Source organism: Tachyglossus aculeatus, chromosome 4 (assembly GCF_015852505.1).
Source record: "Tachyglossus aculeatus isolate mTacAcu1 chromosome 4, mTacAcu1.pri, whole genome shotgun sequence".
In the NCBI taxonomy this organism is placed as follows: Eukaryota; Metazoa; Chordata; class Mammalia; order Monotremata; family Tachyglossidae; genus Tachyglossus; species Tachyglossus aculeatus.
The window spans coordinates 42837855-42851458 of NC_052069.1; the positions used below are offsets into that span (position 1 = coordinate 42837855).

Below are 13604 nucleotides of genomic sequence, written 5' to 3' on the forward strand. Positions count from 1 at the left end.
AATACTCACCACACATTACTATCGAGTCCTTCTATTCTTTTGGCATTCTTGAGCTTTGAAGACATTTTCTGCAGGGTGTAAACAGACAAAAGAGTTAATGAAACACTGCAGATTTTATAACTGCACAGATCGCCCTACGGCTCTAGCATCTAAATTAACCCTTGATTTAATGATAATAATAATAATAATAATGGCATTTATTAAGCGTTTACTATGTGCTTACTATGGGGGGGGATACAAGGTGATCAGGTTGTCCCACATGGGGCTCACAGTCTTAATCCCCATTTTGCTTGCTTGTTGATGTCTTTGACATTTCAGTGGGAATAGTATTTACTACTACAGAGAAGCAGCGTGGCTCAGTAGGAAAGAGCCCGGGCTTTGGAGTCAGAGGTCATGGGTTCAAATCCTGGCTCCGCCAATTGTCAGCTGTGTGACTTTGGGCAAGTCACTTCACTTCTCTGGGCCTCAGTTACCTCATCTGGAAAATGGGGATTAAATCTGTGAGCCCCACGAGGGACAACCTGATCACCTTGTAACCTCCCCAGCACTTAGAAGAGTGCTTTGCCCATAGTAAGCGCTTAATAAATGCCATCATTATTATTATTTACTAAGCACTAATGAATGACCTTCCAAACTCTGGTCTACATGCTGGGGTAGATTAAAAAAAATAATCCTATGGGCCACAGCCCCTGTCCGTCACCGGGGTCACAATCTAAGCGCTAAAGGAAAGCAGGTTCCTTATCCCCGTTTTACAGATGAAAAAGTTTTACATTTTACATTTATATTCTGTAAAATGGGGATGAAGACTGTGAGCCCCCCGTGGGACAACCTGATCACCTCGTAACCTCCCCTGCGCTTAGAACGGTGCTTTGCGCATAGTAAGCGCTTAATCAGTCAATCAATCAATCATATTTATTGAGCGCTTACTGTGCGCAGAGCACTGTACTAAGCGCTTGGGAAGTACAAGTCGGCAACACACAGAGACGGTCCCTACCCAACAGTGGGCTCACAGTCTAGAAGGGGGAGACAGACAACAAAACCAAACATACTAACAAAATAAAATAAATAGAATAGATATGTACAAGATAGAGTAATAAATATGTGCAATGCCATTATTATTACTATAGATGAGGAAAATGCGTGGCCCAGGGTTCCAGCGCTTAGTACAGTGCTTTGCACTTTGTAAGCGCTTAATAAATGCCATTATTATTATTATTATTATTATTATTATTATTACTACACAGCTGACCAGTGGCAGAGCTGGGAGTAGAGCCCAGGTGTCCCGAATCCCGGGTCCATGTGGTTTTCCCACTAGACACTTTCCGGACTTGCCTTCCCTGGTGCGACGAGGTAATTTTTCGGAGCAGAAAATTTTGTTTGGCCCCAACTCTGCACGTTCCTAGTGACTGAGAATGTAGGCCAAACCAACAATAGCAACGACAGCGCTGAAGTGTGCCACTGTCATCATCATCAATCGTATTTATTGAGCGCTTACTGTGTGCAGAGCACTGTACTAAGCGCTTGGGAAGTCCAAGTTGGCAACATCTAGAGACGGTCCCTACCCAACAGCGGGCTCACAGTCTAAAAGACTCTGCTCTCCAAATTTACCTCATCTCCTGTCTCCGGGATTTGTCTTTTAGACTGTGAGCCCGCTGTTGGGTAGCGACTGTCTATGTTGCCAACTTGGACTTCCCAAGCGCTTAGTACAGTGCTCTGCACACAGTAAGCGCTCAATAAATACGATTGATGATGATAGTGAACGTTTCAGGCTTCTCACTTCCCTATCCCGGGTCCTAGCTTGCGACTGGCTCACGAAGCAGCGTGGCCCAATGGAAGGAGCACACGAGCCTGACAGGCGGAAGACAGTGCTCTGCACATAGTAAGCGCTCAATAAATACGATTGATGATGGTGATGAAGACCTGGGTTCTAACCCCAACTCCGCCACTTGGGGCAAGTCGCGTCACTTCTCTGCGCCTCGGTTTCCTCATCTGAAAAATGGGGTTTCAATCCTGCTCTCCCCTACTCAGGCTGTGAGCCCCATGGAATAATAATAATAATAATGATGGCATTTATTAAGCGCTTATTATGTGCAAAGCACCGTTCTAAGCGCTGGGGAGGTTACAAGGTGATCAGGTGTCCCACGTGAGGCTCACAGTCTTAATCCCCATTTTACAGATGAGGTAACTGAGGCACAGAGAATCAATCAATCGTATTTATTGAGCGCTTACTGTGTGCAGAGCACTGTACTAAGCGCTTGGGAAGTACAAGTTGGCAACATACAGAGACAGTCCCTACCCAACGGTGGGCTCACAGTCTAGAGAAGTGAAGTGACTTACCCAAAGTCACCCAGCTGACAATTGGTGGAGCCGGGATTAGAACCCATGACCTCTGACTCCAGAGCCCGGGCTCTTTTCCACTGAGCCACGCTGCTTCTCTAATTTAGAGAAGGACTATGTCCAACTTATCTTGTATCTACCCCAGCACTTAAAATAGTGCTTGCCACCCAATAACCGCTTTACAAATACTATTATTATTATTATTATTATTATTATTATTACATCAGATCAGTCCAGGGCATAATTGGTGCTGGGGCCTGCAAGGGCTTAGGTCTGGCTGTTCAGCCTGGGATCCCTGGACTTGACATTTCTGTTACGAAAGTCAAAAACAAAATTGATAATAATGATGATGGTATTTGTTAAGCGCTTACTATGTGGCAAGCACTGTTCTAAGCGCTGGGGGAGATACAAGGTCATCAGGTTGTCTTAGGTGGGGCTCACAGTCTTCATCCCCATTTGACAGATGAGGGAACTGAGGCTCAGAGAATAATAATAACAATAATGATGGCATTTATTAAGGGCTTACTATGTGCAAAGCACTGTTCTAAGCGCTGGGGGAGATACAAGGTCATCAGGTTGTCTTGGGTGGGGCTTACAGTCTTCATCCCCATTTGACAGATGAGGGAACTGAGGCTCAGAGAATAATAATAATAATGATGATGGCATTTATTAAGCGCTTACTATGTGCAAAGCACTGTTCTAAGCGCTGGGGGAGATACAAGGTCATCAGGTTGTCTTGGGTGGGGCTTACAGTCTTCATCCCCATTTGACAGATGAGGGAACTGAGGCTCAGAGAATAATAATGATAATGATGGCATTTATTAAGCGCTTACTATGTGCAAAGCACTGTTCCAAGCGCTGGGGGAGATACAAGGTCATCAGGTTGTCTTAGGTGGGGCTCACAGTCTTCATCCCCATTTGACAGATGAGGGAACTGAGGCTCAGAGAATAATAATAACAATCATGATGGCATTTATTAAGTGCTTACTATGTGCAAAGCACTGTTCTAAGCGCTGGGGAGGTTACAAGGTGATCAGGTTGTCCCACGGGGGGCTCACAGTCTACATCCCCATTTGACAGATGAGGGAACTGAGGCTCAGAGAATAATAATAATAATAATAATGGCATTTATTAAGCGCTTACTATGTGCAAAGCACTGTTCTAAGCGCTGGGGGAGATACAAGGTCATCAGGTTGTCTTAGGTGGGGCTCACAGTCTTCATCCCCATTTGACAGATGAGGGAACTGAGGCTCAGAGAATAATAATAATGACGGTATTTGTTAAGCGCTTACTATGTGCAAAGCACTCTTCGAAGCACTGGGGGGATACATGGTGATCAGGTTGTCCCACGTGGGGCTCACAATCTTAATCCCCATTTGACAGCTGAGGTAACTGAGGCCCAGAGAAGTGAAGTGACTTGCCCAAAGTCACCCAGCTGACAGCTGGCGGAGCCGGGATTTGAACCCATGACCTCTGACTCCAAAGCCCGGGCTCTTTCCACTGAGCCACGCAATGTCACCTGTGCCTCCTTGTCCGGTATCGGTGAGGGCGGTCAGTAGCCACCCTAGACACGGAAGGTGCCCAATAAATAGGACTGCTTGATTGAGATTCAATCAGGTCTATCTCCATTCCTAGAAATAAAAGTTTATTACGCTCCTCACTGAACTTCTACTTGCTTTTCTCAACCAAATCAGTGGTGTCGACTGAGTGCGTACTATGTGCACAGCACTGTACTAAGAGCTTGGGAGGGTGGACTAGAATCGGAGACACAATCCCCGGAGTCAAGGAGCTCACAATTTTGTGTGTGGGGGGTGAGGGGGAAAGGTGACAGGAGTGGCGGAGAGACACACATTATGGCAAATTGCAGTTCAGGAAGCTAACAGAGTATAAAAGATACGTACCTAAGAGCTGTGGGCCTGAAGTATTAAAATGCTTAAATAATAATAATAATAATAATGGCATTTATTAAGTACTTACTATGTGCAAAGCACTGTTCTAAGCGCTGGGGAGGTTACAAGGTGATCAGGTTGTCCCACGGGGGGCTCACAGTCTTAATCCCCGCTTTACAGATGAGGTCACTGAGGCCCAGAGAAGTGAAGTGACTAGCCCGAAGTCACCCAGCTGACAATTGGCGGAGCCGGGATTTGAACTCATGACCTGCACACAGTAAGCGCTCAATAAATACTATTGAATGAATGAAAAAGAGAATCCGCTTGATTTATAATCCAGTAAATACTGTGTAAGTGCAGAGAATAGAAAGATCCCTTCAAGGCCCTACTGAGAGCTCACCTCCTCCAGGAGGCCTTCCCAGACTGAGTCCCTTCCTTCCTCTCCCTCTCCATCTCCCCTATCTTACCTCCTTCCCTTCCCCACAGCACCTGTATATATGTATGTATGTTTGTACATATTTATTACTCTATTTATTTATTTATTTTACTTGTACATATCTATTCTATTTATTTTATTTTGTTAGTATGTTTGGTTTCGTTGTCTGTCTCCCCCTTTTAGACTGTGAGCCCACTGTTGGGTAGGGACTGTCTCTATATGTTGCCAACTTGTACTTCCCAAGCGCTTAGTACAGTGCTCTGCACATAGTAAGCACTCAATACGATTGATTGATTGATCTAAAGTTTTTAAAGACATATTTACTATTCTATTTATTTTATTTGGTTAATATGTTTTGTTTTGTTGTCTGTCTCCCCCTTCTAGACTGGGAGCCCGCTGTTGGGTAGGGACCGTCTCTATATGATAATAATAATAATAATGGCATTTATTAAGTGATTACTATGTGCAAAGCACTGTTCTAAGCACTGGGCACTGTTATATGTTGCCAACTTGTACTTCCCAAGCACTTAGTACAGTGCTCTGCACACAATAAGTGCTCAATAAATACGATTGATTGATTGAGCTAAAGTTTTTAAAGACATATTTACTATTCTATTTATTTTATTTGGTTAATATCTTTTGTTTTGTTGTCTGTCTCCCCCTTCTAGACTGTGAGCCCGCTGTTGGGTAGGGACCGTCTCTATATGATAATAATAATAATAATGGCATTTATTAAGTGCTTACTATGTGCAAAGCACTGTTCTAAGCGCTGGGCACTGTTATATGTCGCCAACTTGTACTTCCCAAGCGCTTAGTACAGTGCTCTGCACACAGGAAGCGCTCAATAAATACAACTGAATGAATGAATGACCTCTGACGCCAAAGCCCGTGCTCTTTCCACTGAGCCATGCTGCTCCCAGACGGAAGGGTAGAGGTGATGCGTTCGAGAAGATGAATAGGGTGGAAATGAGGGGTTAGTCAGGGAAGGCCTCTCTGGGGAAATATGATTTTAGTAGGGCTTTGAAGGTAGGGAGAGCAGTGGTCTATTGAATATGATGGAGGAAGGAGTCCCAGGCCAGGAGGAGAACAGGAGCAAGGGGTTGGCGGCAAGAGAGAGAGATGAGACTGAGGTATATTGAGTAGACTGGATTAAAAGGAGCAAAGTGTGCAGCTTGGACTGAAGTAAAAGATTAGAGAGGTTAGGTAAGGTGGGGAGAGCTGGCAGTGCCTTTATAATAATAATAATAATAATAATAATAATAATAATAATGGCATTTATTAAGCACTTATTATATGCAAAGCACCGTTCTAAGCACTGGGGAGGATACAAGATGATCAAGTTGTCCCATGAGGGGCTCACAGTCTTCACCCCCATTTTACAGATGAGGGAACTGAGGCCCAGAGAAGTTAAATGACTTGACCAGAGTCACCCAGCTGACAACTGGCGGAGCCGGGATTTGAACCTCTGACTCCAAAGCCCGGGCTCTTTCCGCTGAGCCCCGCTGCTTCTCCAAACCAATGATAGTAATCAATCAATCGTATTTATTGAGCGCTTACTGTGTGCAGAGCACTGTACTAAGCGCTTGGGAAGTACAAGTTGACAACATATGGAGACGGTCCCTACCCAGGAGTGGGCTGGTATTCGTTAAGTGCTTACTACATGCCAAGCACTGTTCTCAGTGCTGGGCGAGACACAAGGTTATCAAGTTGTCCCTGGTGGGGCTCGCAGTCTTAATCCCCATCTTCCAGATGGGGTAAGTGAGGCACAGAGAAATTAAATGATCTGCCCGAAGTCACAAAGCTGACAAGTGGTAGAGCCAGGATTAGAACCCATGACCTTGTACTTCCCAAGCGCTTAGTACAGTGCTCTGCACACCGTAAGCGCTCAATAAATACAATTGAATGAATGAATGACCTTTGAGTCCCAAGCCCCTGCTCTTTCGATTGATAATGATGGCATTTCTTAGGCGCTTACTATGTGCCAGGCACTGTTCTAAGCGCTGGAAGACACGCTGCTTCTGTTTGATGTAGAGATGGATGATCAATCCATCACTGGAGGTTTCTGAGGAGTGGGGAGACACACGTGGAAAAATTATTTAGTGCTAAGATCCGGCAAGGAGAGTAAAATATGGACTAGAGTTGAGAGAGACTGGAGTTAGGGAGGCTAAGCTGTAGTATTTCACGCAAAAGTAGGAAGATCATAGGCCACAACAGACGGTAGATAGGCTACATCCTACCCCATGAAATAGTGTGGTTGTCAAAACATGCAAACCCACCCACAAAGTAGTTTCTAGGGCAAAAATGATCTGATGCTTTAATAATAAAAAAAAAATAGATACTAGTAATTCCTTTCAAAAATAAGAAAGCTAATGCTTAGTTTTCGGATCCTGACATCCCTACCTAGGATACCCCATATTCTAAAATTTGCTTTTCTAGATAAAATAAACGGTAAGTCTCCCAGTAATGTACTGTCAGGAATTCATATCTGAAGAGAAAAAGGGAAAATATTTTGTGTAGCTGATCCAGCTTCAGAGACGGCTCGATCTCAGAGACCGTAAGCCTCTAGGGGACGAGGTCCGCGTCTAATTCCCACTTTTACACTCTTTCCCAGCGCTTAGTACATCGCTCTGCACAGAGTAAGTGCTTAGTACCAGTAGTACGAAGTTCTAAGTACTAAGTACTAGTACTTAGAACTTAGTACTAGTACTAAGTTCAATACAGCAAAAATATTTCTATTCCATTATTGCTCCAAAACATTTTTTTAAAAAGGAGACACCAGAACGTGAGTGCATCACTGCAAGGCTACGTAACAACGCACGGTCGTTTTTCTACATGTGATTAGCAATACATACTGCACACGTAGAAAGTGTGAGGAATCTTGAAATAGAAACCATCTTCAACAGATGTGCTTTATTGCCAAGGCAGCATAGGCTCTTCTGTGCTAAAAACATGTCTGCATGATAATCACAGAAAAGAAAAAAACAGTCAGTACGGTATATCACGATCTAATACTTTGCCGATGACAGACACGAAGCTGGTACTTTAGATACTGCTAAAAAAATGGAGCCTGAAATCTCCTCTGTGACTAAAATCGTTCTAACAGGTTCATTTTGCTGTATCTTCCACAAATATCAATCAATCAATCGTATTTATTGAGCGCTTACTGCGTGCAGAGCACTGTACTAAGCGCTTGGGAAGTACACGTTGGCAACATATAGAGACAGTCCCTACTCAACAGTGGGCTCACAGTCTAAAAGGGGGAGACAGGGAATAAAACCAAACATACTAAGAAAATAAAATAAATAGAATAATGTACAAGTAAAATAAATAAATAGAGTAATAAATATGTACAAACATATATACAGGTGCTGTGGGGAAGGGATGGAGGTAAGATGGGGGGATGGAGAGGGGGACGAGGGGGAGAGGAAGGAAGGGGCTCAGTCTGGGAAGGCCTCCTGGAGGAGGTGAGCTCTCAGTAGGGCCAATGAACAGTAAATAAAAATTCCTTCTACTGGGAACTATCAAAATTAAAGCTATTTTAGTCAAAGGACCCGTTCGAAGATTCAAGCTCTTCATTTAGAGGTCACTGGAACAAATTCAATTCATGTTAGCACAGCATGAGAGTTGCTTCAGGTTAATGATTATTCAGAAGCTTATTTAAAAAGACCCTACAGCCTCAGGGTTTTATTTGGCTTTTCTTTAAAAAGTACTTCCAACAACTAAAATATTAGGGGCAGCCTCCAGAGACATGCTCTGAGTGGATCCGTGCTATAGGGTGAATTTATTCATTCATTCGATCGTATTTATTGAGCGCTTACTGTGTGCAGAGCACTGTACTAAGCGCTTGGGAAGTACAAGTTAGCAACATATAGAGACGGTCCCTACCCAACAGTGGGCTTCATCCCAATAGTAACATAATATACTGTGTGACTTTGGACAAATCACTTAACTTCTCTGTGCTTCAGTGACCTCATCTGTCAAATGGGGAGGAAGACTGTGAGCCCCCCGTGGGACAACCTGATCACCTTGTAACCTCCCCAGCGCTCAGAACATTGCTTTGCACATAGTAAGCGCTTAATAAATGCCATCATTATAATTATTATTACACATATGCACACTGGCCTAGTTTCTCTTCTCTAAGAGAAACTAGTAGTTATTAAGAGGTAAGAATTAACTGAATGGTAGAGGTTCTTGCAGAAGAAATGGCAGTTGGGTAATTACTACAGTCTTTCTCTCTTACCATTGTTCATTCAACCATATTTATTCTATCAATTGTATTTATTGAGCACTTACTGTGTGCAGAGCACTGTACTAAGCACTTGGAAAGTACAATTCGGAAACAGATAGAGACAATCCCTCCCCAACAATGGGCTCACAGTCTAGAAGGGGGAGACGGACAACAAAACAAAACAAGTAGACAGGTGTCAACACCATCAGAATAAATGGAATTATAGCTATATACACATCAATAAAATAGACTAATCAATATGAGAAGCAGCGTGGCTCAGTGGAAAGAGCCCGGGCTTTGGAGTCAGAGTTCACGGGTTCAAATCCCAGCTCTGCCAATTGTCAGCTGTGTGACTTTGGGCGAGTCACTTCACTTCTCTGGGCCTCAGTGACCTCATCTGTCAAATGGGGATGAAGACTGTGAGCCCCCCGTGGGACAACCTGATCACCTTGTAACCTCCCCAGCGCTTAGAACGGTGCTTTGCACATAGTAAGCGCTTAATAAATGCCATTATTATTATTGTTATTATTATTATTAATATGTACAAATATACACAAGTGCTGCGGGGAGGGGAAGGGGGTAGGACAGAGGGAGGGAGTAGGAGGGACAGGGAGGACTCAGTCTGGGAAGGCCTCCTGGAGGAGGTGAGCTCGCAGTAGGGCTTTGAAGAGGGGAAGAGAGCTAGTTTGGCGGATTTGTGGAGGGAGGGCACTCCGGGACAGGGAAAGGACGTGGGCCGAGGGTCGACGGCGGGACAGGCAAGAACGAGCGTGGCTCAGCAGCATGAGAAGCAGCGTCTCTCAGTGGAAAGAGCCTGGGCTTTGGAGTCGGAGGTCATGGGTTCAAATCCCAGCTCCGCCAACTGTCAGCTGTGTGACTTTGGGCAAGTCACTTCTCTGTGCCTCAGTTACCTCATCTGTAAAATTGGGATTAAAACTGTGAGCCCCCCGTGGGACAACCTGATCACTTTGTAATGTCCCCAGCGCTTAGAACGGTGCTTTGCACATAGTAAGTGCTTAATAAATGCCATTATAAAAAAAAAAAAACACGAGGCCCAGTGAGGAGGTTAGCGGCGGCAGAGGAGCGGAGGGTGCGGGCTGGGCTGGAGAAGCAGAGAAGGGAGGGGAGGTAGGAGGGGGCGAGGGGATGGACAGCCTTGAAGCCGAGAGTGAGGAGTTTTGGCTTCTTTTGCTTCTTACATACTCAGTCAGTTTTCCTATAACAGGGAATTTATGTTCCTGAAGAACCTCGATTAAGGAAAAGTCATGTTCCATTTGACTGACGCCATGCACTTTTGCACAACTGTTCCTTCCGACACTAAATTCTACCCAGATAGGTGTGCATTATCAAAAGAATGCTCCAACAGTGTTCTTGCCAAACCACAGAAACACGTGTTATGGGAAAATGTATTTATATTCATTTCAATGTATTTATATTCATTTCAATGTATTTATATTAATGCACTTATTTTATTTATAGCAATTAATTTTAAGTAATTAATACTTCCGATCAATAATTAAATTTTATATTACTGTCTATCCTCCCTCTAGGCCCATAAGGTCAGTGTGGCTCAGTGGAAAGAGCACGGACTTTGGAGTCAGAGGTCATGGGTTCAAATCCTGGCTCTGCCAATTGTCAGCTGTGTGACCTTGGGCAAGTCACTTCACTTCTCTGGGCCTCAGTTACCTCATCTGTAAAATGGGGATTAAGACTGTGAGCCCCCCGTGGGACAACCTGATCACTTTGTAACCTCCCCAGCGCTTCTAACAGTGCTTTGCACATAGTAAGTGCTGCTTAAATGCCATTATTATTATTATTATTATTATTATTATTATTATTATTGTGAGCAGGGAACGTCGGCCAACTCTGTTATACTGCTCTCTCCCCAGCGCTTAGGGCAGTGCTCTGCATGCAGTAAGCAATCAATACGACTGATTGATTGAGAACTGAAGACACGCAAGGGGTGGGCGGAAAACCTTCCATATGGCCAGGACTCCATTAACCAATCAATCGTATCTACTGAATGCTTACTGTTTGAAGAGAATTCTTCCATTCAATTGTATTTATTGAGCGCTTATTGTGTGCAGAGCACTGTACTAAGTGCTTGGAAAGTACAATTCGGGAGCAGATGGAGACAATCCCTAAACGAGCAACGGGCTCATTGCCTAGAAGAGCGCTGGACAAAGCGCTTGGGAGAAAGTGTGACACTATAACAGACACATTCATTCATTCAATCGTATTTATTGAGCGCTTACTGTGTGCAGAGCACTGTACTAAGCGCTTGGGAAGCACAAGTTGGCAACATATAGAGACGGTCCCTACCCAACAACAGGCTCAGCCTGCTAGGAGTGATGGCAACCGTCAACTTTTATGGCACTATTTCTATCTTTTCAGGGCTGGCTTTAAGTGCTCAATAAATCCAATACATTGCGCCACAATAATAATAACAATGATGATGGCATTTTTTAAGCACTTACCCCAGAGTGGGCCCCCTCCCCATCCCCCACGCCTTACCTCCTTCCCCTCCCCACACCCCTATATATATAGGGGAAGCAGCGTGGCTCAGTGGAAAGAGCCCGGGCTTTGGAGTCAGAGGTCATGGGTTCTAATCCCGCCTCCTCCATTTATCAGCTGTGTGACTCTGGGCAAGTCACTTCACTTCTCTGTGACTCAGTTATCTCACCTATAAAATGGGGATTAAGACTGTGAGCCCCCCGGGGGGCAACCTGATGACCTTGTATCTCCCCCAGTGCTTAGAACAGTGCTTGGCACATAGTAAGCGCTTAACAAATACCAACATTATTATTATTAAGTATATATATATAGGTGTATATATATATATACACATTTGAGCTCCCTCCTTCCTCTCTACCTCCTTCACCTCCCCACAGCACCTGTTTATATACATAATAATAATAATGGCATTTATTAATATGTACAAAAGTTTTACTCTATTTATTTTACTTGTACATATTTACTATTCTATTTATTTTCTTTTGTTACTATCTTTTGTTTTGTTGTCTGTCTCCCCCTTCTAGACTGTGAGCCCACTGTTGGGTGGGGACCGTCTCTATATGTTGCCAACTTGGACTTCCCAAGCGCTTAGTACAGTGCTCTGCACACAGCAAGCGCTCAATAAATACGATTGAATGAAGGAATGAATGAATGAATGTGTGAAGCACTGTTCTAAGCGCCGGGATAGATACAAGCTGATGAGGTTGTCCCACAGGGGGCTCACAGTCTTCATCCCCATTTTCCAGATGAGGTCACTGAGGCCCAGAGAAGTGAAGTGACTGGCCCAAAGTCCCACAGCTGACAAGTGGCGGGGCCGGGATTTGAACCCATGACCTCTGACTCCAAAGCCCGGGCTCTTGCCACTGAGCCACGCTGCTTCTCTGCCAATCGGGTTGTCCCACGGGGGGGGGGGCTCCCAGTCTTCATCCCCATTTTCCAGATGAGGGAACTGAGGCCCAGAGAAGTGAAGCGACTTGCCCAGGGTCACACAGCAGACCCGTGGGGGAGACGGGATTGGAACTCACGACCTCTGGCTCCCAAAGGCCGGGCTCCTGCCACTCAGCCGCGCTGCTTCTCAGTAACGGTAAAAAAAAAAAAAAAACAGAGTGGAAGAGTCAGGCTCCTCTCCTTCTCCCGGTGAGCAGGAATCTTCTTGGGCTTGGAAAACCGGACCGTCCCGTTTTCAAATTCCCCTCAGGAAGGGAGGGAGGGAGAGAGAGCGGGCGCGAGGGCGGGCCCCTCCCCTCGTCTCCTCATCCTCCCTCTCCTCCCCCCGCCTCTCCCACGTCTGCGCATGCCCACTGACTCCCAGCCACACACACACACACACACACACACACACACACGCGCGCGCGCGCGCGCCTCCCTCTCCTCCACCCGCCCCTGCCACATCTGCGCATACCCACTGACTCCCAGCCACACACACGCACGCACCTCCCTCTCCTCCCCCCGCCCCTTCCACTTCTGCGCATGCCCACTGACTCCCAGCCACACACAGGCTCCCGCGCACCTCCCTCTCCGCCCCTTCCACATCTGCGCATGCCCAACGACTCCCAGCCACACACGCGCCCCCCTCTCCTCCCACCGCCCCTTTCACATCTGCGCATGCCCAATAACACACACACACACACACACACACACACCCACCCCCCCCCCCCCACCCCGTTCTCCGCCCCACCCCTTCCACATCTGCGCATACCCACAGACACCCAGATACACAGGCGCCTGCGCACCTCCCTCCCTTTCCACCTCCGCGCATGCCCACTGACACCGACACACCCACCCACACACGCGCACGCCTCCCTCTTCTCCCCCCGCCCCTTCCACATCTGCGCATGCCCAGTTACACCGACACACACCCCCCACACGCGCGCACCTCCCTCTTCTCCCCCGCCCCTTCCACATCTGCGCATGCCCACTGATTCTCAGCCCACACACGCCCGCGCGCGCGCCTCCCTCTCCTCCTCCCGCCCCCTCCCACATCTGCGCATGCCCACTGACTCCCAGACACACGCACACACACACACACGCCAGCGCACCTCCCTCTCCTCCCCCCGCCCCTTCCACGTCCGCGCATGCCCACTGACTCCCAGACACACACACGCGCGTGCCTCCCTCTCCTCCCCCTGCCCCTTCCACATCTGCGCATGCGCACTGACTCCCAGCCGCACACGCATGCGCACACCATCCTTTCCTCGCC

General features: G+C 46.3%; 1 protein-coding gene across 4 annotated transcripts in view; it reads right to left on the minus strand.

The window, feature by feature from the left end:
* The window catches only part of KYAT3 (kynurenine aminotransferase 3), a 61868-nt gene extending 49238 nt beyond the window's left edge, over positions 1 to 12630 (minus strand). For 2 of the 4 annotated variants that reach the window (XM_038745769.1, XM_038745767.1), the window contains exons 1-3: positions 12433 to 12630; positions 7515 to 7615; positions 10 to 68 (exon numbers count right to left, since the gene is read on the minus strand). In XM_038745769.1, the coding sequence (XP_038601697.1) occupies positions 10 to 68; positions 7515 to 7613 (158 nt within the window). In that variant the 5' untranslated portion in view covers positions 7614 to 7615; positions 12433 to 12630. Of the gene's footprint in view, positions 1 to 9; positions 69 to 7514; positions 7655 to 12432 lie in introns of those variants that run through there. The other 2 variants (XM_038745770.1, XM_038745768.1) reach the window with 2 other exon arrangements.
* Between the last annotated feature and the right edge of the window lie 974 nt (positions 12631 to 13604).